Source organism: Sparus aurata, chromosome 8 (genome assembly GCF_900880675.1).
Source record: "Sparus aurata chromosome 8, fSpaAur1.1, whole genome shotgun sequence".
NCBI lineage: Eukaryota > Metazoa > Chordata > Actinopteri > Spariformes > Sparidae > Sparus > Sparus aurata.
In genome coordinates, this window is record NC_044194.1 from 13,120,220 (window position 1) to 13,144,848 (window position 24,629).

A 24,629-nucleotide genomic window follows, 5' to 3' on the forward strand; every position below is an offset into this window, starting at 1 on the left:
ACTGTAGGCCCTTTGTTGCAAGGAATGTGTGTGTGTGTGTGTGTGTGTGTGTGTGTGTGTGTGTGTGTGTGTGTGTTTCTGTGAATTTCTGCCTCCTGCCTGCGAATGACGCGGCCGCGACAGTGTGTGTTTGTTTGTGAATGTGCAGCATGTCCGTGTGCGTCTCCGTATAAACAGCGTGCCGGTTCCCCCGAAGTGTAAGTCGCCGCATACAAACCCGAGCCCTCGCAGTAACAGGGCCCTCATTTTCTGCTTCATGAACAGGAAAGTAAGCCCACATGAGAGAGAAAAATGGCTGAGTCATTTATTAACCGCGCGTCACATTAATGAGCCAATACTGTGTAATCTCCAAATACATCCAATATAAGTTCATGATAAATGGCTCCACCAGGTCGTTGATCTTTGCCTTGTTCGGCGGCCATGATTCCAAAACAGTAGCCGAGTGGAATAAAACCAGTTTTTCCTCAGAAATACATGCAGAGTGTGAGAGTTATGGTTATCTTCTGACAATAAATTGTGAGGAAAATAATTCTTCGGTAGCCGTATCTGAGGTATGTGGAGTGTCAGTTGAAAGTGGTAGAAGTGAGGACAATCCCTGCTCTGTCAAGAATTAGAGCCACCTCTGCAAATAGGCCAGTGTGTAATGCCTGAGGGTGGGAGTTTCACCGAGGCTGGGGTTTCCGTGTAAATAAACAGTGTGGGGGTCTCAGTGGGCGGAGGGCCCCCCTCTCCCTGGGGTTTGGCCCAGCCTTTTGTTGCCTTTAATCCAAGCACTCTCTATTGAAAAGCATGAGGGGGTGCCTGGCTGAGATTAGCCCGCCAGCTCTTGTGTGTGCTTGAGTTTCTCACAGACTGCCTCCATATACTTTTGGAAATAACACAGTTATCCCACATCCTCAAGGTGGCTGACAAGAATGACAAGTAAGACGACCGCTGGGCAAGCTCAGACCTCTACATGACAAAATGACCTCAGCATTCCCGAGAAGCTTCTGCTAGACTCCGTGTGAAACATGCATTGACGGCATGTAACTTTGTATATTTACTCAAGTTCTTTACCTAAGTACCATTTCGAGGTACTTGTACATGAGTATTTCCATCTTCCGCTACTTTAAACTTCTACTCCACTACACTTCAGAGGCTAATAATGTACTTTAAACTTAATTACGTGTATTTGTTTACTTTACTTACTAGTTACTTGTGTGCATGCTGCATCAGAGCCGAAGTAGCTCAATTTTCAATTAACTTATTTTCGTTGGATAAAAAAAATAAAATCTTAAAAAACTAATTCTACTACTACTTACTTTTACTTGTACTTGATATGTATGTAAGTAAGTGCAACTAAAAATTTTACTAGTCTTTACTTTAAAGGAACACTATGAAGAGTTGGAGAAGAAATCTAAACATTTACAATATTATTGAGATAATACAAACACAGACATAACTGAATATGGTGCTCTCAGACGAAATGACGTCACTGGAACACTGTTTGATGCCAGAATGGTGGCAGGGTCCGCCAAACATAAACAAGGTATAACAGTGTGAACGTGTGTTGTCCTTTAAGGTCAGTTTGTGTATTTAGTCTATTCATTCATGAAAACGAAGGGAGTTTCTTTCCTTCTCCTCTGATTAGTGCACCTTTAACTCAAGTATGACTTTCACACTGGAACACAGCTGGATGTTTTGTAATTCAATCACTTAATGTATGTGTTATGTTAATGAACAAGCCTTATATGAAATGTCTCTATTGGCAACGACCATATTGACAGTTCCATATTGTGTAGGATTACATGATCTCCATGTGTAAAGAGCCCACATGTCTCCTCTCTTGCTAATTTAGCAGCTTTCAAAGTTGTGTTCTGGAGATAATATAATTAGTCTGCCATTTTTATGCATCTGCTGTTGTTTTTCTTCATCTCACCAGCTTGTTATCGCTGATTTAAGTCACTTCCTTTTGTATCCATCATAGAAAAAAAAAGCAAAAACACGGGGACAAATGACTTATTTGTGGTCTTTTCATTTGCGGAAGCACTACACAGCATAACATTAATATCAGCTTGTCACTCACGTTTAACGCTCGTTCGATAACGTTCAATTTGCAGGTCGATTGGCCTTTTGTGTTGGAGGAGCTCTTTGACTGCTCGTCACACAGAGCCCTACACAATATGGAACAACGTTTGAGGCAAAGAAAGGTGGCAGGGTCCGCCGAATATAAACAAAGTAAGAAAGTATGAAATTGTGTTGTCCTTTATGGTCTGTTTGTTTATTCAATCATGAAAAAAATGACTTTGGTTTGTTCCTTTCTGATTAAAATGTTTCCCCCAAAACCACTAAGTGCACCTTATACTCAAGTATAACTTTCAGGTGCTTTTTGAAACACTGGAACAATAATTTAGTCACCTTACGTGTGTGTTATTTTCATGCGCAAGTCTCATATGAAATTTGTTCGCCAGCACGACTGTGATTAAGATCCATATTGTGTAGGATTACATGTCCTCCATGTGTAAAGAACCCACATGTCTCCTCTCTTGCTAATTTGGCGGCGTTGGAAAGTTGTCTTCTACATTAAAAGACTGGAGATAATATAATTAGTCTGCCATTTTTATGCATCTGCTGTTGTTGTTTTTCATCTCACCGGCTTGTTGTCGCTGATTTAAGTAGCTTCTTTCGTATCCATCCAAAAAAAAAAAACAACAGGACAAATGTCTTATTTGTGGTCTTTTGATTGCGGAAGCACAAGGCGGCATAACATTAATATCAGCTTGTCACTCATGTTTTAATGTTAGAGCGGGTCGATTGGCCTTTTGCGTGGAAAGCAAACAACAGCTCTTTGACTGCTCGCTACATAGGCCCATATGTAAAGGAAAACTACAGGTTGTGATGTTACAACTGTTTGCATGCTTCCTTTCTTCCTTTGTTTAATGTAGGCTCTCATTACCACGTGGTGGTAACAGATTGTTTGAACTGGAGAGAAAAGCCATTCGAAGCTAATTAAGCAGCCATTCCAGGCTCTATTCACAGGCAGAGGACCGAGGAGCACAGGCATTTGTCAGCGCTTGACCCCGCGTGGTATTGATTGACAACGTGGCTCCGTGAATGACAGGCTCGACGCGGCTCGGCCAATGGGAGGCTGCGGAGTAAGTGCGCCGCGCCGCCATTGGACGACGGGCCTTAAAGCCGCAGAGGAGTCCCACGTGGGGCTTGAGTCGAGCCTTCAAAACAAGGCGTCGAGGCTGCGCTCAGACATGGCTGATGTTCATATCAGACAAAGGCAATCACCTCCTCTCTCTCCCCGCAGTGCAACTATTACACAAACGCTGATAGGCGCGTTGTGCAAGATGATATTAAAGGGCTTTAAAAAAAAAAATAATAATTAAAAAACGCGCCCGGAGTCGCCGCAGTTCGGTGGACATCGTCGATCGATTGGTCATTATTGTGTCCTTCAGGGTGTAGCGTGCACTGGGGGGGTTCACCCGCGCATTTCTGATATGGGTCCTCGCTTTGAATACTTCGCAGCGACATCGCTTCCCGTTTTATCACCGTGTTGCACTAACAAGCTCCCGTATCTCTCCCTCAGCCCCCCCCTCCTTCTCTCTTCCTTGTATGGGGATAAAAATTCAAGAATGCTTGTTGCACCTCACACCTCCCTCCCTCCCTCTCCCCCTCCCTGTCCCGCTGGTGGTGGTCTCACCCAAAAATATTCATCAACTTTATTTGGGACAACAAACAACAACAAAATAATGATACTAAAAGAAAGAGAGCAAACACACATAATGAAGCGCGGCTGTGGAATTTGTGCTGCCTCTGTCAAATGTGGATATCATCGTCGGCACATCAATGCTGCTGCTGCTGCTGTTGTTGTTGTACATGGTGGGACGGACGGATGATGCCTTGTGGATCCGCGGGATGATGTCATGTATCGTTGCACCCCACGTGGGGGCCGTCGCTCTCCGATAGGCAGATGTGGCCGTATTCCTTCCGAGTAATCCGATTGGACAGATAGGCGCTTTCACGGCAGTTCAGCCCTGCTGCCTGTGTGTGGCAACCGGGGTAAGCTGGACAACTGGGGGAAATGCGAGATTGTGGAGAGTACCATGTTACGCTTTTAAAGAATCTCCAGCCTCTTCGAGTCGGAAGACAGATTTTGGAAGCGTATTTTTTTTTTCTTCTTCCTTCTTTTCCTGGGATTAACCAGCCACAAAAGGCGCACATTCCTCGGAGGTTCGCGGCTGAGAATAAAGTAGTTTAATCGAGCCCGACCGCACCAAATTTTCTCCCAACTGCTCCCCCAGTCTGGCTGGGTGCGCTCCGGAGCGAGCGAGCGAGAGAGAAGATGCTTGCAGAGATCTGCGTCCACCACGCGTACATTACGAGGGATTAAACGCATGAATTACAGCCTGCGCTGTTTCTTCTTCAGGAACAAAAGTCGGACGGACGGCTAGGACGCACGTACGGGTATGTATTTACCGGAGCTGATGGTTTCTTTTTGAGTTTTTCGGGGCGTTACGCTCAGCAGCGCCGCTTCCATCGCTTTTCCGCGGAGTCAAACAGGAGGTCGGAGCCAGCTGCTGTCGGCTGTAGCCGGCCTGTAGACGTCCTACAGCGGCGAGGGTTTTTTTTTTTTTTTTCACAAACAAACCAACCTGGTGCGAGTATTTACATTTTTACGCGCAGAAAGTGGCCGCTCTGTCGAGCCTGTGTTGTTGTGTTTGCATCAGTTTAAATGGTACATTTTGTTTGGATATCGCTGACCACTGACCGAATAAGGTCACCAAGAAGACAGAAGCGCACGACCGGTGCCGCTTTCTGACATTTACTCCCTTCGCCCGCGATTATTGCAACTATTTTGACGTCCCGACCACTTATTACCAAACAACGTGCGCTGTATTGTGTTGTTTTCTCGTCTGTAGATTAAACCGCGTCATTTTTCAACACAGGGATTTTCACGACCTCCTCCTCCCCCCCTACCCCCCACCACCACCCCTGTCTGCTGAGACTGGTGTGGCTGTGAGCACATTTCGACCATTTTGCCAAAGGACCTGAACACTGGAGAGATAAACAAAGGATACATTTCAAGATGTATCCACAAGGCCGACATCCGGTAAGAAGCGCTTCCTCTCTCCACTTACTACAGCTTACATATGTATCTGACAACACTGATGTTGACATGGCTCCTGACTGTGCTGGTTCCCCGCAAAGCAAAGGAAAAAATAAATAAATAAATAAATAAGCAAAAGCGTTTCCCAGCCTCAACGCAGCTCATCATATTTCTATATGGTTCTATTATAATGCATTTAAGCTGCACCAGAAAATGCACTTAGTGGTAAATGGATGCAGATGGGTTGCATGCCTGGAGATGTTTACTCAGCCATACACTAACATATGATTCTGCTGCACATGAGGACAGGTGGTGGTTTAAATTAATTTTTTTTTTTTAGGGGAAATGTAATTTTCAGAGTGAAAGCCTTTTCATGTTGTGTTCTTAGCTGCTGGAGGTGTGAAGCAGACCCATGTCTTTGGTGTGGTAATGTCTTACTGAACTGCAGAGGAGATGTTATCTTGTGAAAACGGTTCAGCTCTCCGGGACACAATGCAGAAAATGATGCATAAAACTTTCTGTCACTTTACTAATGTTGTTTTTCCTTTTTCCTTTTTTTATTTTTTTCTCACCTCCTTTCAGGCTCCACATCAGCCCGGCCAGCCGGGCTTCAAATTCACCGTAGCAGAGTCTTGTGACAGGATTAAAGATGAATTTCAGTTCCTGCAAGCCCAGTATCACAGGTAATGATTACAGAGTGTTTCACTGAAGTATGACTTGTGTCAACATTGACTCTCCGCTGAATAGTAAAGGTTAAGGCTAATATTTGGTTGTTGACTTCTGCACGAATGAAAGAAAAAATACAGTGAGCGAGTTATTGAAGTGATGGAGACGCCTGAAATTAACACCTTGTCTTCTATTTCAGTCTTAAGGTGGAGTACGACAAACTGGCCAATGAGAAGACGGAGATGCAGCGCCACTATGTCATGGTAAGATTACGTTACAATAGGGAGCAATTATGGTTCCAAATTGCAAGGCTTGTTGAAGATCTAGTCAGGGTGGAGCGAGACAGGCTATTGTGATCACCTGTGCTGTGGTTAGGGCGGGTTGAGTGTCAGGTACAGGCCTGTGAAAGCCCCCAAGGGGGTTTTGCTGTAGCTGGTGGTTACGGAGGAGCTCTTCCTGACAGGCAGGCAGCGGTGGGCTGAGGCTCCATTATAACGCGCCCCTGATCTCCAAGGGTCGACTGCAGCGTTGCCCTCCGTGTGTGCTGATCTGATTATTCTCCTAGGAGACTCCACGCTCAGACATATGCATGGCCATAAATTAGGTGTGAGCTGACGGTGGAGAGGGCCAGAGCAGCGTGTGGGAAAAACGCACCACAGCAAACAAAATGGAGGATGTGCTGCAGCTTATTTTGCGCCTCAGTTTCTGTGCAAACCACAAATTATTAGCTCTTATTTATAAAGCAGCCCTTTAGAAAAACATAGGTGTGCTTATGACGCAGGAATCCAGCTCAGACATGATGCAATCAGTGTGTTCCTTCTGTGGAAGTGTACTCTGTTGTCCCAGGTAAACACACCAGGGATGACTTAAACCAATACGCGCAGGCTTAAGTTAAACATTCTTTTCACAGGAAAACAACATGTCAGCCTGACAGGGAGGAGGTTAGGTAAACATGTAGGGAAGTATCCCACAGCCAGCACCGGGTGTCGGGTTACGCTACGGCTGCGGGGCTCTGATCTCAGACAGAATGGCTCTCTTGTTTGAGAGTAATTTTCGAAGAAGCTAATGGACTGAATAATGCATTGGCCTCATCAAATAGACGCTGACTGGAAAGCCATTTCTGCCCTGGCTGCCACTTGTGGGCTCCGCGGATTACATTTCAGCCAGACAGACTGACCTGGCTCGAAATATCAGGAGTGTTGAGCAATCGTGTTACGCTAAGTAAATAGACATCCTGGAGATCTGAGGGCTTAAGATGATGATCAATAAATCTGACCCCTTTCTTCTCTGTGCCCGCACTATAAACAACACAATATGGATTTATTGGCTATTTTCTGCCAGCTGCTCAAATAACTCCCTTCTTTTTCTTGTCTGATCTTAGTTCATCACATTTGCTCCAAAGAAGCTGGATTGTATTTAGATTTCAGTCATAACGTTCAAAACCATTTAGTGATGAAATTACCAAAGCGATCAAATCAAATTAGATGTGTGGCTACATACATTCTCTGTCAAAGTGTCAATATGTTTATGGTAGCGCATGTTAAAACGACACTGTATATAATACGATATTCTGGGTGAGTGGACAGTCGCCTTTGAGCAAATATTAGCCTATCAACATATTTTCTGTATATTATTTTGTCAGTGTATAGCAGGCTCCTATGCACATGTCGCACATGTGTGAAAAACTTAATTTTTTTTTTTAAACAGTTGTGCTGAGATTTAAATAAGGAATAATATCTCAGACTGTACATGTATTCCTGTCTGCAATTATTAACTTATTTGAAGTAAATGTATTATTGGATGGACCTATAATGTGTACCCAAATAAAAAGGTGCATAAGTGAAGCCAGTGTAAGAATGTAGTCTGGAGCCCCGCTGCACGGATATTAACAATATTATAAATGTGTTTGTGTTCAGTGTAATCGTTCTGTACTGACATTGTGCATTTGTGTACCTTGGACTTTTTACCTCCTTTTTGCCATTATGTCAAAAGAGGTGTCAAGAATTATCTTTTCGAAGGTTAACATTCTGGTATTGTGTCAACCTGACTATATACAGTATGTGAGTTGCACTGAAATATTTTTAAGTAAATGTTCACTTAACTTGATTACAAATGTGACCTTTTCTGACTTCATTAATCCTAATGAAATTTTTGCTTTCTTTTCAGTATTATGAGATGTCCTACGGGCTGAACATAGAGATGCACAAACAGGTAGGTACCATCATGTTCCTCATATTCTGCAGCTCAGTGGTTTTCCACAGCGTCAGGGGAAGGGAGACCCAGGAGGAGCAGCCCATAGGCCGTGAACTGAACTGAGCGTTGGTAATAGGATGTAATAGGATGCTGCACACAAACCAGGCAATACAATTGTGAACTTGTACCACCACATGTACAGTCACTGTGGCCCTTTTTTGAGTTGTGTAAATCCTGGATTTGTCTCAGCCTTTTGATAAGATTAAAGGTAGACTTTGGCAGGCTCGGCCTTTGACTTAATGATTAAAGGGAGAGGATTGCTGATGGGCCAGTATTTCTTTTAAGATGAACAGTAATTACAAGAGGGGGGTTAAAGTCCTTTAGTCACTTATTGTGCCCTTATCTTTATCCAAAGATCCTATCTTGTATTGCCCCACAGATCAATCACACTGATGCTTGGAGAGATAAAGATTGTATGAATGAGTAACCCTGAGATTCCCATGCATGCTGCTCTTAAGCCAGTGGGGTTGTCCCCTCTCCTGCGACAGCCTAGCCTGGATAATGACAGCGTTGGGGGCATTGGCGGATTGGTGTGGTAGGGTGATCCATCAGTGTCTGGGCCGTGTGTCACGCTGCCACATGTCTGTCAGGGCTCGAGCCGCTCTGATAGCTTCTGTCAGGCACTTATCGCCAACCAGAGGAAAGAGGAGGGGGATGCGAGCCGGAGAGACACGTTGGAGAATAGAGCTGGGGGAGGGGCAACAGCCCCGGCTCTGTGTAAACAGGTTAATCGACTGATCCATTTTAGTGCCTGACTTTTATCAGGAACCTCAACAGAGCTGATGGAAGTGCTTGAATAATTCATCAGTGGGGCCCTAACCTGCTGAACGGCGTGTTTGTGAGCAAACAGTGTGGGCCCCGTCCATGCAGCTCCCCCAGCTTACTGCTCAGGCAGGGGAGGAGGAGAAGATGGGGAGTGGTTAACAGGCAGGGATGGGATGGATTATTGGATGCACATAGGCATATTATTTTCCTGCCAGGAGATTTATTCCACTGTGAGGAAATCCATTCCTCTAACTGTGCCTTTTTCATTACTGTGCAGGGACATAATTCACATTTCAGAATGCACACACCGGCACAGCTCAGATGGACTGATGTGGCAGTGTTATCTGATCCCTCTCTATCAGCTGTGACAGTATGTAGATACAAACAGCTAATTTCTGCCCTGTGATGTCAGCCAGTAATTACCATCATCTGGTGCTTGTTTCCAAGAGCTGCTCAGAGTTTAGGGCTTGGATGTTTGTGAGGCTCAATCAGATTTGGCTGTTACCTGCAGTCGTAACGCTGACATGAGACCCATGGCTGCTGGAATCATTTGCTAAGTAGCAAACTATCTGTCATACCCAGCGCCAAAACAAACATGGTCAGCCAGTGGACTGTCTGCAGTGTTCATATAAAAGAGGCGTGTTGTGAAAAGTGGTTGGAGAAACTGTGGCTCCCCAGTCTGTTATGTGGGACTGCACTGGAGTGTAATAATTACAGGGTGTGAACTGTTGGGTGTCAGGTCCACTTATACAAACAGAAAGTTATTGTATTTTAGCATATGGCATAACGAAAAAATAATACGTTTATTATTTTATGATCACAGTTCTTCCCAAGAAAAGCAGCTGACTTACTGCCGTGGCTGACAAGGTTAATCATAGTAATGAGTCATGCATCCATTTAGGCAGGCTTTTAGCCTTAGCCAGATCAATACAGATAACTTCAAATGCCAATTAGAAATGTTCTGGACTTGCTTCACATTAACCAATGCTCCGAGGCTTTGTGCAACATAATTTTCTGGCTTAGATGAGCCACTAGTGAAGCACTAGTCTAATTTTCTTCCTACTAGAATAATCAGGAAAGGGGCAACGCTGTCATCTTGGACAAATTGGAGGCCCTCTAAATCTGACTAGTCAAGTATTGTTTATAGATGGATCATGTGACCAGAGCCACCAGTGTTTTTTCTCTCTGTATTTAATACTCATCAGTGTCTCGACTCCATTTTCTCACTCCTGATAGCAACAGGCGAATACCTTTCTGCACACCATTGACAAGCCAGCCTGAGAGTGCTCTTAAAGTGGTGCTACACAGGTCCGAGTACCTGTAATTGTGTAGCAGCAGCGCAAAGCTGGCCTCTCAAGGGCCAAGCTGTCATCTACTTAAAGTGACAACAGCCCCATTTTTATCTGCGAGCAGAACAAAAAAAAATCCTCCCGGCACTGCGCTGTGTCTATTTTGACAGCGGTGGCGAGCTGAGTTGATGCCTTTTCCATGTATTTGCATGTTGTGTTGTGAGAGTGTGGAGGCTGCCAGTTGTGTAGGGCACAGTAGATCAGCCACCTTCTGACCTCTCTCAGCCAGCTGTCACCATGACACTAAGCTACAGAGGAATGGACTGTGCGCTCAAGGCCTTTTCACAAATCCTGTCAAATGTTCGACTGCTATTGACATGGCTTATCTCAGCAAACATGGATTATAAAGGCTCTGTAGCTTTTCAACCATTTCTGAGGGTGTTCTTGAGCTCTTGCTCGAGCACTTACTGCATTGTATTAATACTAATGCTCATAAAACCTCTATCCAACCCTCTCATTGCTTTATTGGTTGTAGGTCACATTTATTGCATGTCAGAGGAGTTCAGTATCTGCAGACGGTAATCAAGTTATAATCAGTGTTATGTCCTGGACTATTGTACTTTCTATAACACATGCTACCATATATTTGTTTCACATTATTGCATCTGATCCCAGGCTTTACCTTTTTTCATGCCATATTTCATCTTCAGCTTGTAGTTTGTGCTGCTGGCGTGCCCGGCTAAGTGGCTATCCATGTTGCAGCTTGGGTCAGCAGGTCTCGTTCTGTTGGACATTATTCTCCAATCTCTCTGGCTCTGCTCAGAGGTAATATGTCTGGCTGCCAAAACTGCCTGGCATTTCTGCCATGTGTAATAAATAAGCTGGCGGTCTGCAAAGTACATTGTGTGTGCTGCTCCAAATGAAAAATCGGAGAAAATCCCTGTGATGTGTTTGTGTTCCGCAGTGGCCTTGGGTTGAACTGCAGCTCATAAATTCCATAGATGATGTAGCTTTGGCACTGTTATTTTTTTCTGCTCCCAGCGCAGAGCTTGAACCTGAGTGTCTCATCTCCCATCATTGGAAGAAGAAGGAGGAGGAGGCAGAACAAGCCGGCTGTGCAGTGTTTTTACAGGGGAGAGGGGGTGTATCGCACCTCCTCCCATTGCTCTTTTTATCCACCATTCATTTGCTACGTTCATGTGAGCGACAGGCTGAAAATTCAATTTAATGACCTGCCTCCAAGCACGTAATATGATTTTAAAGCCTGTTACGGTCAAGCAGAGGTGCCATTTGCATAATGATCCCAGCAAGATAGGGCTGCAACCGTTGCCATGGCAGTTGGTAGACAAGCAGAAGAATGGAGGCAGGGCTCAGTGGATGGATGGGAGGTTGGGAGGGTGGAGGGCTGGGCAGCTGATTGCAGTGAGAAATGGCCCAGGCTTCATTCTTGGAAAGGCAGAGCTTTAGCACACCGTGCTCTTAACGTTGTCTTCTAATGGTATTGATCATAGATTCGAGGCCCTCTAGGTCATTACGGTTTGTAAACTCTGCTCAAACTGCAGTTATACCCTGTATTGTAAATTGCCTACACTGTCACATGTAAGTAAACAGTGCAGTCTGGTTAGTGGGCCTCTCTTCCTGGGGTGTGGTTGTGTGGTTTAACTCTGAGGTTAACTGCAAGACACCGCAGTTGCAGATGAGGGGAAGGAGGGCAGAGGGAGAGAGGATCCTCTCAACACAGCAGCACTCTGCCTGCTCATATCCGTTTAGCATGGAGTGCACTCTCAGCACAGCTGTGCTCCATCCCCCTGGGCTCTCCTAATGTTTTAAATATTTCAAATGTCAATATCACGCTGTTTAGAGGATGTTGAGTCAAGCAGTTCTGATTGCCGCAGTAATTGACTTAATCGGTGTAAACATTAAAGGCGGGGTTATGTGGAGTCACTGTCTGTTTCATACTTTACCATCTCATTTCGCTCCTCTTTTGTTTTTCCAGACGGAGATTGCCAAACGGCTCAACGCAATTTTAGCTCAAATTATGCCTTTCCTGTCACAAGAGGTGAGTTCTGAATGTGGCTCTGACACGGTGTCACAGTTTAGCACGAAAATAAAGTCGCCTATTGTAGCTACATTTACAGTGTGTGGCACTTGCCCTCACTTATTACATTGCAGCAGCACTAAGAAAATCAAGTGTGAAATTCACAGATAAGTGAGTGTGGGTGTGTTATAGATGCTGGCATGCCCCAATCATCTTTTGTATGTCTTCCCACAGCACCAGCAGCAGGTCGCTCAGGCAGTGGAGCGGGCTAAGCAGGTGACTATGACTGAGCTGAATGCTATCATCGGGGTACGTGGACTTCCCAATCTGCCTCTCACCGTGTGTATACCCCCTTTTATTCTTTCATATGACCTTGGTTAGAGAAGATAATTACTGTAGAGTAGATTGTACTTTTTTATATTTTTGTTAATTAAGTAGCCTGAAATGCTAAGTGAATTGAATGATTCACCATCCGCTTAAGTTATAGTACAGATTTGTCTTTTCTTGCATCAAATGTCTTTATGTTTTTTTTTTTTTCTTTCAATTAAGTGCTATATTCTTTACCAAATTATTCAAAGTGTATCCACAACAAGTGTAGCTCTCTAGAGCTGGTCTGTTGCTCCAGCTATGGTCTCTGTGGCGTCTTCACTGCCTTGTTGTGTGTTTATAAATGCGAGCCTGAGAGCTCTTGAGATCCCCTCCGCAGCCTGTATTGCTTTAATTGGCTAAGGTTTTAACGAGGAGCCTCATCCCTCACAGCTGACCTGGATAGCTGTGGGAATAAAAAGGCAGAGGGTGAGCAGAACACAGCCAGCGCTGCAAGCTAGCTCAGACAGTACAGACAGCAGTCAGCCATCACAGCTCCACGGCGCCGTTCTCTCTGCTCACCGCAGCACCAAGCAGTAATGTGCGGCGTTCATCACGGCTTCAAAACGCCATCTGCTCCTCATTGATCAGCTGTACTCACTCTGGCCTCCTAAAGGAGAAGTGATTGGTGTCACCCTCGATACACAGCCCAGGCTATCAGTGATCTTATTACTACAGTTAAATCTCGCAGAGTCTTTAGCATGCAGAAGAGGCCAACCCAAAAGGCTGACTTGATGACTGGAGGCACATATTGGAATTCAATTAATGCCCCCTTGGTGACCTTTTGTTCTGGGATAATTGCTCCCTAGAATTTGTCTGAGTAGGTGTCTTAGCCGGTTGATGGAGAGCCGTTTGTTTTTATCTGTTGGACTGAAGCAGATGCGTTATTAGACTTTAATCAAGCAGAGCAGCTGCAAGCAGAAGTTGTTCCTACAAAAAGAAATCAAGATTTGATTTGTGTCTCCTTCCTGTGTAATTTGGAACAATACAGTTCTGAAATATTGCTGAACTCTTGAATTTGTAGCTGTAATACTTTCACTGCAGCTCTCTGTTGGTCTTTGGCTATAATTTCAAATTAGCAGCATTAAAAAAATCTTCATTTTATAAAATGTATATAGCCCATTCATGATTTTAGTTTACGGCCCCTTTCGACACCCAGTCTGTTTTATGAAGCCTCCACCCAAGTCCCGCTGGTTGCTCATGTAGGAGGAAGTGGAAATGTAGCTACTGTATGTTTTACGAATAACTCTCCATTAGTTATTCATTGAGGAGAAGCTCTGTAGGCATGCCAAAATCCTCATGCATATTGTAAAGCAAGGTGGGGTGAAAGAGCGTGCCAGGCAGACAGGCAACATCCAGGAGCCAGCTGCATGCCTTATTGATGGGGCTGAGGGCCATTAATAGGATGCAACTAGGGCAGCTGCTTGCGTCGAGATGAACCTGACAGGTGGTGTTTCCTGTTTGATTGGAAAACACACAAAATAGTGATGGCAGCCAAGGAATAGTTCAGAGAAGCCCACCTTTCTCCCAGTGAGTGGCCACCTGCATAAACCCCATTAATGGGTTTGTATTAAACATCGAGAATTATTTTGTCTGTAACACCTTCATTTGACGTTTATAATAATTCAGAGAGGACGTGTAGAGCAGCTGCAGCCCTGACTGTTTTCTGTCCTCCTTTTCAGCAGCAGCAGGCTGCCTACCCTGCTCTCATGGTCAGTGGCATCCACAAACATGTGTATGTGCCATGCTGTCATTTGGTGTGTGCACACATCTGGGCTTGAAAGGCTTGTGCATGTTGCATGGCACTTTTTCTGTCCAAGTGCCTCACTATAGCAAGTGTATTTGGTACACTTGAGAATACTATAAAACATTTGCTAAATTTTGCCTGTGTGTGTATTTTTTTTTTTTCAGTAGCCTCACTCGCTCTGAGAAAAAAGGGGCAAAGAGTAGGTCTTTATCTTGGAATATTAAATTAGAGGAAATAGGCCAGACTCCTTTCTTTATTTATTATTGTCTTCATTTATGGCCTTCTAATGAGGGCTCTTTCTGATCAACCATGCATATTACCCATCAGTGCCTCATTAAACACAATGAGCAAGGATGGCTCTCCCCTGCCAATGAACTGGCTCCTTAATTTCCCTCATGGACACAATATTATAACACACTCGCTCTCTCTCTCTCGCTCTCCTTCTCTCTCTTCCTCTGTGTCCTGCACATTTTGTAATTGGATTGACATCTGCACCATGGAGCAAAGGACAAGGTTGCAAGTTAAAAACCTCACAATTTTCCAATCATCTGTATCTTCAGGGCGGATACAGTAGAGGGCAATAAGCAATTAAATAGACCCTCCAGATATGATTTTTAAGGATATATTTTTAGAAGATGACGCCCTTTGTAAGATCTGAACTAAACGTCTGTTTTTAAAATGAGATAAGAAAGAAATCAATCAGGTTCCTCCTGATTTAATGTATTTTTAACAATGCGTTAGGGGGGTTGACCACATTGTTCTATATGTCGTACCCCCGCCCCAGTTATTACAAAGTGCCTAATAATCCAGAAATGGCCATAAATGGTCACTGATTGATGTCTGTCTTGTAAAAGAGAGAAGGTGCATGCTGTAACAGCAGCTGAATAATTCAGCTGGCTCGTAGACGGGTAATAAATTGCTGATGTTTTTATTGGTGTCTCAGCTAAGTATTATTTAACCTTGCTTTAAACTGCTTACTTCCATGCTGAGTGCCTTTTAACTCCCATCCATTTCCCTGTGCCTTTCAAATATTGATGGTGAATATTGGAGGGTTGACTGAGCGCCAGCATGGGACCCCTGGTCCTGGCTCCCGGAGCAGTCTTCCAGACGCACACACACATGCACACACAAACACACACTCAAATACTCAGAGTGAGAGGGAAGGAGTGCCAGCTTCTGGCACTTAGTGTTCCCTCGGTCTCTTAAAGTTTGAGTGTGCAAATGATTCATGTTCTGTTAATCCAGGAACATGAATATGAGAGGAGTAAATAGACGCTGCTCGTGTTTTCCAAAGTGTTTAAAAAGCAGGTAGTTGTTTAGCCCACAGGCTGACAGATTCCTACACAGCTTCATGTTCCTCAAGAGGATTGCTCAACGCACAGATGGCATAGGTGTGCTGTGGTGCTGCAATATCAAATGCGTTAGTTTACCTGATGGGAAATGATTTCCTGGTTGAATCAAACTTCACTTTGCTGTTTTGATATTAATGTAGAGTGAAAAATATTTCAGCTTATTTTTTTTTCATCTCATCATGCACTGCTAACGCTGTGTGATTGTGCGTCTCATGCGTTAGATGTGTTGAGCAGTTGATCGTTAGTCATAACGTCTGCTCTCCTCAGCACAGATCTGGGGCTTATGCCACCATGGCCTGGTATGGAAATAGCACTGAGGGGGATTGCTGTCTGATCCTGACAGTAATAGATGTGTGAATGCGCTAATATCATCCAGGGTTTAACTGATCAGCCTCACGTTTAGTGTGTGGTTTCTCCTTGCCTTTTCCCTCTGACCCACTTGGTCTCTATCTGTCTATCTCACTTTCTACTTACAGCAGCAGCAGCTCCAGGCACAGCACCTCTCCCATGCTGCTCACGGGCCTCCCGTCCAACTGCCACCTCACCCCTCAGGTCTGCAGCCGCCTGGCATCCCCCCTGTGACGGGCTCTGGGTCAGGCCTGCTTGCACTGGGTGCCCTGGGCAGCCAAGCCCACCTCCCAGTGAAGGACGAGAAGAACCACCACGATCTGGAACACAGAGGTGAGGTGTCGTTGATGCCCAATTGGGCATTAGCTGCTTAACCAGTTTATTATGAAGAATTGAAATGTATATTAATTTTGACATTATTGCATAGATGTTTAACAGGGAAAAACCAATTTAGTGCGGAGTGCTTCTCACTCTCTAGAGCAGAATGGTAGGGCCCTTAGGTGAGGAGCACATCCTGTCTGTTCACATTCTGTCTGGGTAATGAGCTGGTACATTCCCAGCCCATGACTGCATAAGCTATTCAACAGCTCCAACACACGGTGATAAGAGGGGCCTTGTGCCCTGCAGTTGATTCTCACACGTTCAGCCAGAAGCATCTGTTATGATATGCTAACTGACTTGTTTTTCTCCTTGCTCCACTTGGTTTCATCACCGTCTCGGCCGCCATCGCGATGCCTGCGATACAGAGAACGCGGTGAGTTTCACAAACCCGCACCTAGTTTTTCCTTGCAGGGCTTGTTGGTTTCGTGATTCATTACATTTTCATCTCCACTGTGAATGTAAACTAAAAAATTCCCGCTAACAGCGTGCTCACGCTGATTTCATGCACTGTTGTAATCTGCTTTCAATAAAATGATTAATTGGAAATGAGGTTTGGAATATAAGTCCTGTGCTTTTAATCCAGAAGGGAAATGACTGGTATCATGCTGGAGAGATTAGAAGCCTTGTAATTTCATCACAATTAAAGAAAGACTTGGACTTCCCCTTCTTAAGGGATTTATTTGATCCCTTCTACTGTTACTGTCTCCCTTGTTTACCAGCTCACTCTTTCTCCTCCTTGGCATGTGATGAATATTTATGAACACAAATGGAGAATTGTTTTGTTTTCTTTTTCTCCACCCCGTCTGGCTGGACCTGCTAAAGCGTTTTATTTGAATGGCTACGATCTCTGATGGCTTGTGATGGGCCTGTGAGATTACGTTTCTGCAGGCTGGGCCAGCTGAATGGGTGCAGTCATGTCTGAAGAAATGGAACTCCTGGGGCGATTAGCAGGCCTGTTTTGTTTCTGTGCTCTCGTCCCAGGTCATCTGATAGCAGAGTGGTGACTTTGGTTAATGAGTCACGCTAAGCATCTCTTTAAAGGTCAGCCATTATGCAGACAGTGGCCCTTTGCCCAGTCTGCTAGTCCATCGGCCATTGTTCGCTTCTCTGGGCCGCCACTGACTTAGTCCATGTTGTTGCTTTGGTCTTCAGAGGAACGGACAGAGGGAATCAGGAGAACTTGGCAGTTTGCGGGCAAATGGCAAACTCCTGTGAAAGCCGCTGGACACCTGCCCAGTTCCTCCCATTCTGTTGGTGTTTGGAGTGAGCTGTCCCAGCTTGTGTGGGCAGGCATGCTCCATGAAGAAGCACCAGTCAGTCCCACGCTGCCGTGCCCACTGGCAGGATATAGATTCTCTTTCTTTATCAGAGCTCAAAGCCTGAGCTGACATGGTGCCCAAGCGCGCTGCGGCAATCAATGCCCAATGCCCACAACATACAGTCTCTCTCCCTCTTTCTCTCTCGCTCTCTCTCTTGTGCGCTTAGCCTGACTGCCTCCGGAGAAAAGGCCCTCTGTTCAGCCACAACACACTGCTCATGTCCCTGTGAGGCTGTTTGTTGTCCAGTTATGAGGAGGAGGGAGCCCAGCTCAGAAAACAAGCCCTCCTCCTTTCAGTTCAGATAACGGCCCATTCTGTTGTTTGGCGAGGGACAGCCTTGTGTGCGAGATTGGGCTTGGCTGGTGTCAGGGTACTGCTTGGAGCTGGCCTACAGCTGCATTTTAAGAGTCTGCAGCATCCATAATTGTGTGAATGAGGCATTTTTAGTGTTTGGATTGGCGCAGCATGTTCGCTGTAAATTTGTAACCGATGAGTGACTCACTGCTTCGTTTTTACGATGGAAGATGAAATGGTAATAAAGTTTGTTTGGTTTTCTCTTTGCAGAATAACTCCATATCCCCATCAGAAAGCTTACGCACATCCAGCGAGAAGCACCGCAGCTCCTCTGACTACAGTTTGGACTCTAAGAAACGCAAAGTAGAGGAGAAGGACAGCATGAGCAGATATGTAAGTTATTAAAGGAATTGTTCACTTATTCACCTTCTTGCTAAGAGGAAGATAGGGAGGTCCATACCACTCTGGTGTCTGTCCATTAAATATATAAAAGACTGGAAACAGGGGGCAACAGCTAGCCCGCCTTGCACTATATGATATGTTATATAGGGTTTTTTTTTTAATGGGGGGGTTATGTGCAGGACAATTTTGACTCCAGGTTCCTCCAACTCTCAGCAACAATGTGAATATTTCCCAAAGTGAAGATAAAAGCGATATTATTTAGGCCCTGCTGTGATCAGAGATGCATTTATAGGGTTTCACTGAAAAAAAAAATGTTTTTTTTAAGTTGACTAATTCGCTTATTATCCTCACAGGACAGTGATGGAGAGAAAAGTGATGATCTGGTGGTAGATGTGTCTAATGAGGTGAGCAGAGCAGCATGTAACTCTAAATGGCATATTGACGTGCACCGAGATGAAGCCATCGCACAAACGTCAAAATCTAATGCTGTCTTTCTCCAGGACCCTGCCACTCCACGGGCAAGCCCAGCGCACTCGCCACCTGAAAATGGCATTGATAAGCCCCGCCCTCCAAAGAAGGACACCCCCAACAGCCCGGCGTCGGTGGCGTCCTCTGGAAGCACCCCATCCTCAAAGGCCAAGGAGCTCAGTCATGTAAGACACCAAGAGTTACGAACAAACTAGGACAGAAAGGGTTTAAATGAGAATTTCAGAGAGAGCAAAGGGATATGTGCAAATAAATCTAGGACGTTTTCTGTAGTGGATTAGGAATGGCTGTCGGTGCTTTAAGTGCATGACTAAACGTCAGGGATAATATTGTCCCGCATCAGGATCAGTCAGGTCTTCTCTGTTAATAGCTCAATGTATTTAACTATTCCAGGATTTTTTTCCCTCTGCCTCACTAAAAGATTAAAGCCAAAGCAGTAAGGGGATAAAAACGGCCCCATCTCCATTGTGGCCATAATAGGTTTTAGAATAAATAGCAGTTTATGGCTCCGCAGGACTATGAGGGTTGTCAGAATTAGATTGGATTAAGTTCAGTTTGCTCTCAAATTGTCAGTCTGCACAGTGCCTGCTTTCCGGGATTGTGAATGTGCTTACTCTCTCGTTCCCTCAACAGAATGACAAATCCTCCACGCCTGGCCTCAAGTCCAACACCCCCACTCCCCGCAACGACGCCCCCACCCCTGGCACCAGCTCCACTCCCGGGCTCAGACCCATCCTGGGCAAACCACCAGGCATGGAGGCTCTTGGTTGGTACCACTCTCTTTCCTCTCTAGCAACTGAGATAATCTTTTCTCCATCCTCCCCCAATGAACCGTTACATCACATACCAATATCCCTCTCTTGTCTTTGTCCGTAGCAGCCCCAGCTTTGCGTACCCCTCTGTCCATCGCTGGCTCCTACCCAACCCCCTTTGCTATGATGGGTCATCATGAAATGAACGGAGGCCTGACTAGTCCTGGTGTGTATGCTGGTCTGCACATCTCCCCTCAAATGAGCGCTGCAGCAGCTGCAGCCTACGGACGCTCCCCCATGGTAACAGCATTTGCTTTTTTTTTGCTAAAAGCACTGCACATAGTAAAAAGAACAGTTTGACATTCTGGGAAACACTCATTCACTTTCTTGCAGAGAAATGAAAAGATCGATGTTTCTCTGTCTGTTAAAGACTCCCCGTAGAGTTTTAGACCTCTAGTAACCTATGGAGCTGTTTTTCTATGAGTGGCTCCCCGCAAGAAAGCAAATAAGTGAATTTCCCAAAATGTCGATGTATTCCCTTTTATAATAACAATGTGTGGATTTTATCACAGGTCAGTAACAGATCTATTATCTGAAGGTGTCCATTTTGTTGTTTTTCAGGGCTTTGATCCTCACACCCACATGAGAGCTCCAGGCCTTCCAGCCAGCCTCACATCAATTTCTGGAGGCAAACCGTAAGTGTCTCACTAAATGTGTTACAGTCACACATTTATTAAAAACAAGAGTGATGCAAGACACTAACGAATGTCTGTCTTTTCTTTCAGGGCCTACTCCTTTCACGTCAGTGCAGACGGTCAGATGCAGCCCGTGCCCTTTCCTCCTGACGCCCTGATCGGCCCAGGTATTCCTCGCCACGCCCGTCAGATCAACACGCTGAGCCACGGCGAGGTGGTCTGTGCTGTTACCATCAGCAACCCCACACGTCACGTCTATACCGGTGGCAAAGGCTGTGTCAAAATCTGGGACATCAGCCAACCCGGCAGCAAGAGTCCTGTGTCTCAGCTGGATTGTCTGGTGAGGACCGCCGCCGATTCACATTTCAGTCAACATCAACAACTTTTATTATTTTTGTGCAATTGTTTGTAAGGTGATTTTTGTTTTTAGTAGATGCGCTGATGATGCATTTACCCAGTTTTTAACTCAAGGTAGAACATAATAACCTCACACAACATTTACAAATAAATGATAGTTTCCTTGAAATGTGAATATCACCAAATTAATATGAAACCAGCTGAAAACTCGTCAACTAGTTTTGAGAAAAGCCTTGGGTTGGTTTATTATTTCATCCTCTTTCCCACCAACTTGTTCTGAAATCTCTCACTTGCTCCACTGCCCTGAACATGTATTGATTGGCTTTGTCCTCTGTGCAACAGAACAGGGATAACTACATCCGCTCCTGTAAGCTGCTGCCTGATGGTCGCACATTGATTGTTGGAGGTGAGGCCAGCACATTGACCATCTGGGATCTGGCTTCTCAGACACCCCGCATCAAGGCTGAGCTCACCTCCTCAGCCCCGGCGTGCTACGCCTTGGCCATCAGCCCCGATGCCAAAGTCTGCTTCTCCTGCTGCAGTGATGGAAACATTGCCGTCTGGGACCTGCACAACCAGACTCTTGTTAGGTTGGAAGAAAACACTTACTCACACTATGTGGGCTTTGGCCCCACAACAGGATTACGACCGTGCGAGTCACTTTGAAAGGAGATGTCAATAAATGTTTGTATGCCTTGTGACTTTGATTGTAGGCAGTTCCAGGGTCACACGGATGGCGCCAGCTGTATCGACATATCCCATGATGGCACTAAGCTTTGGACAGGCGGTCTTGACAACACTGTTCGCTCCTGGGATCTGAGGGAGGGTCGACAGCTGCAGCAGCATGACTTCACATCGCAGGTACATAGAAGAGAGATAACATACCGCCACAGACTTACTGTAGTGGACAGCTTCCTTTTAGTAATGACTGCTCTGTTCCGTTTCCAGATCTTCTCCTTAGGCTACTGTCCGACTGGAGAGTGGCTCGCTGTGGGTATGGAAAGCAGCAACGTGGAGGTGCTCCACCACTCAAAGCCTGACAAGTATCAGCTCCACCTGCACGAGAGCTGTGTCCTCTCCCTCAAGTTCGCCTACTGTGGTATGAACACACACATAAAACAAAGGAGAGATAATGCTGACTGCTCAGCCTCAGCCTGTCCTATTTTCTGTGCTGCTAAAACTACTGTGCCTTTTTTACAGTCTGAATGCCTGTGTGTGTTTTCAAGGTTACGGACCCAATAACTTTTCATTTGTAGGTATTTTTCCACCACTTCTCTGTCCTTAGAGGCCTGATTACGCTGTTGTTTTCTTCGCAGGTAAATGGTTCGTAAGCACTGGGAAGGACAATCTGTTGAATGCTTGGAGGACTCCTTATGGCGCCAGCATATTCCAGGTATGTAGATCAATACACTCTGTCTGCAGCCAGTCCAAAAGTATGCACAGTTGTGTCTTAGAGGAAGGGCACTGTGACCGCTGTCTGACAGGACTCTCCTATCAGTGAAAACTGAACCTGAATTATTGACCTGACAAAGAAGTCTTTTTGAGGGGCATGAGGCCAGAACTTGATGTCATTGCAATCTAATCTTGCCCTGTAGTCAGCTTATCCTCTCCACTTAACTTCAGATGTAGTTTGAAATGTTAACTGCCCCCAAGACTGAAAGGTTTTTTGTTTTTTTTTATCTTCTTCAGTCCAAGGAATCCTCATCTGTCCTGAGCTGTGACATCTCAACAGACGACAAGTATATTGTGACAGGCTCTGGTGACAAGAAGGCCACTGTATATGAAGTGATCTACTAGAACAGACTGCTGTGGACGGGAGCATGCTCATGCTCAGGAACAGTAGACTCTTCCTCCATCTACCTTCCCTCACACAGACAGCATGGATGTTGCCTGCAGCCCCCGGGGTGGATGGCCAGGAAGTTTGGCAGTGCCAGACTGAAATGGACGTTGGCGCTGTTGTGGCCATGGATGCTGTGACCTTCGGCTCTGCCCTTCCTCACTCATACAACTAACACTTGTACAGCAAGTGCAGTTCCCCAAGGCACTAAGAAGAAAATAATGTCTTGCTGTTTTTCTGTTTGTTGGATATTTCTTTTTTATTCGTCCTTTTTAATGTGGAGATAAAGTTCCATGACACAACTAGAAGCGGCGCTTCGCTCTGGAGCTTCTCCTTGGAGGTCCTGTGAAAAGTGTACATAATGGAGTAATAAAAGGCCTTTTATAGATTTATATTTTGGTGTCCAGTTACGCTTGTGATGGTTCTTTCTTGTTCTCTCCGTGATTTTCTTTCCCCTCTGGGGATGGAAATTAGATTAGGACTTTGTAAGAGGATATTCTATTTCAGTTTTTTTTCCCTCCTCTGCTTTTTTTTCATGTTCGTTGTCCAGAATGACCTTTTCGGAAATCTAATTTGGATTTTTTTTCTCCCTGACAACGGCATCTTTTTTCCTCGCTATTTGCTGTAACACAGAACACAGACGCTTGTCTCATGGATTTTAGCAGTGGAGAATTCTGGAAAAGGAGAAAATCATGGTTTCCAGTTACTATACCCTTTGGCCCCAGACAGCAGAAATTCAACATTGAAATGAAGATCTATCACTGGCCGCTGGCTGCTTTCAGTGATCTTAAAATGGATAACTATCAACTGGAGGACTGATGGATTTTACGGAGAAGCAGCTGTGACTTGAGTTCATCTGTTGACTCAACTATTGAATGAAGCTTCATTTCTCCACTCAGCAAAGTTTAGTCACATCAGTCAGGAGTTAATTATTGCCTCTCTCGTTTGACTCTCTGTGACTGATGTGCAAGACTTACATGGTTACTCATAAAGGTGGCAGGCAAAGCCATTACCACATCTGACATTTTGGGTATGCTCTGTTTGCTTTCTTCAGTATTTCATGATATTCGGCTACAATCTTCTCATAGACAGGAATGGTCTCTGCATAAACACAAGTTAGACTGTGTAGCATACATGTTTCATCATCCCTAAGGATTGTACAGTTGGCAGTTGTTGATAAATCAATAAACTGTTTTTTATATAAAATCATCTTGACTGAATTTCTATAGTGCTGGCACCTTGCTACTGTTGCACATTTTAAAGGAATTATCTGATATTTTGGGAAATGCGGTTGTTTGCTTTCTTGCCAAGAGTTAAAATTAGAAGATTGTCACTAATCCAATGGATCATGTTCAGTAAATATAAAGCTACAGCCAGCTGCAGGTTAGTTTAGGATAAATATGGAAACTAAAGGGAAACTTTGCCACATTTTCTTTTAAAGTAACAAAATCTACCTCAGCAGCAGCAACTCTAAAGCTCAGTAATATTACTGGAGTCTCTGAGGGAAGTCACTGCTCCTGGCCAATAAACAGTCCAGGACATAAACTAGCCAGTGTTGTTTTTACACTTCAGTTTTTTGATTATACAAACAAGGTATGCTCTGTTAATTAGTGATCTTTAAAGGTGTTGGTAGGCCAACTTTGTCACCCTTGGACAAGCCAGCCGTTTCCTCCTATTTGCACTCTCTATGCTAAACTAAGCTAAGTAGCTGATGACTGGCTTCGTTTTTACCGCACGAGCTATGGGAACGGTATCAATCATCTCATCTCACATCCTGCAAGAAAACAAATAAGCACATTTCCAAACATGTCAAACTATTCCTTTTAAGTAAGGCAGTTTTATATCTATAGACACAGATTACTATTTGCTTTTGTGGGACAGGGAGTGTAAACCAGCTGTGGACTGCACGGGGAACTGAGGGAAATACACCATGTATTGACATGCTGAATGTTTCTTGGCTCTGTAAACCAGAAATGTATCCTCAAAGTGCTGATTGCCCCGTGCACTGCTGCTAGTGAGGGTGCTCCCTCACTTTAGTCAGCATCTGCAGGACATACCGACTTACTCACAGGCTCTCCCTGACAGTAAATGGAAGTACATCAGTAAATGGCTGTAAATGCATCCAGATAGGAGCTGACAACTGTCTCAGGAGAACCGCAGACATGAGAGGAAGACATTGTGGGTGTT

At 44.8% G+C, this 24,629-nt stretch overlaps 1 protein-coding gene across 6 annotated transcripts; it reads left to right on the plus strand.

Moving 5' to 3' along the window:
* Positions 1-3,745: 3,745 nt before the first annotated feature.
* tle3a (TLE family member 3, transcriptional corepressor a) lies at positions 3,746-23,651 on the plus strand. Of its 6 annotated transcripts, none has more exons than XM_030425938.1 (22): positions 3,746-4,452; positions 4,935-5,098; positions 5,678-5,778; positions 5,961-6,024; positions 7,928-7,972; positions 12,065-12,127; positions 12,341-12,445; positions 14,155-14,184; positions 16,048-16,252; positions 16,666-16,673; positions 18,184-18,306; positions 18,669-18,719; positions 18,816-18,968; positions 19,435-19,567; positions 19,681-19,853; positions 20,175-20,248; positions 20,339-20,588; positions 20,948-21,195; positions 21,319-21,466; positions 21,554-21,704; positions 21,922-21,998; positions 22,295-23,651. In XM_030425938.1, exons 2-22 carry the CDS (start codon positions 5,075-5,077, stop codon positions 22,400-22,402), a joined length of 2,334 nt encoding a protein of 777 aa, XP_030281798.1. In that variant the 5' UTR covers positions 3,746-4,452; positions 4,935-5,074; the 3' UTR covers positions 22,403-23,651. The 6 variants fall into 6 exon arrangements, with proteins under 6 accessions (XP_030281798.1, XP_030281796.1, XP_030281800.1 ...); XM_030425936.1 differs by having other exon boundaries at positions 3,747-4,452; positions 19,678-19,853; XM_030425940.1 differs by having other exon boundaries at positions 3,748-4,452; positions 12,341-12,415; positions 19,678-19,853.
* Positions 23,652-24,629: the final 978 nt, after the last annotated feature.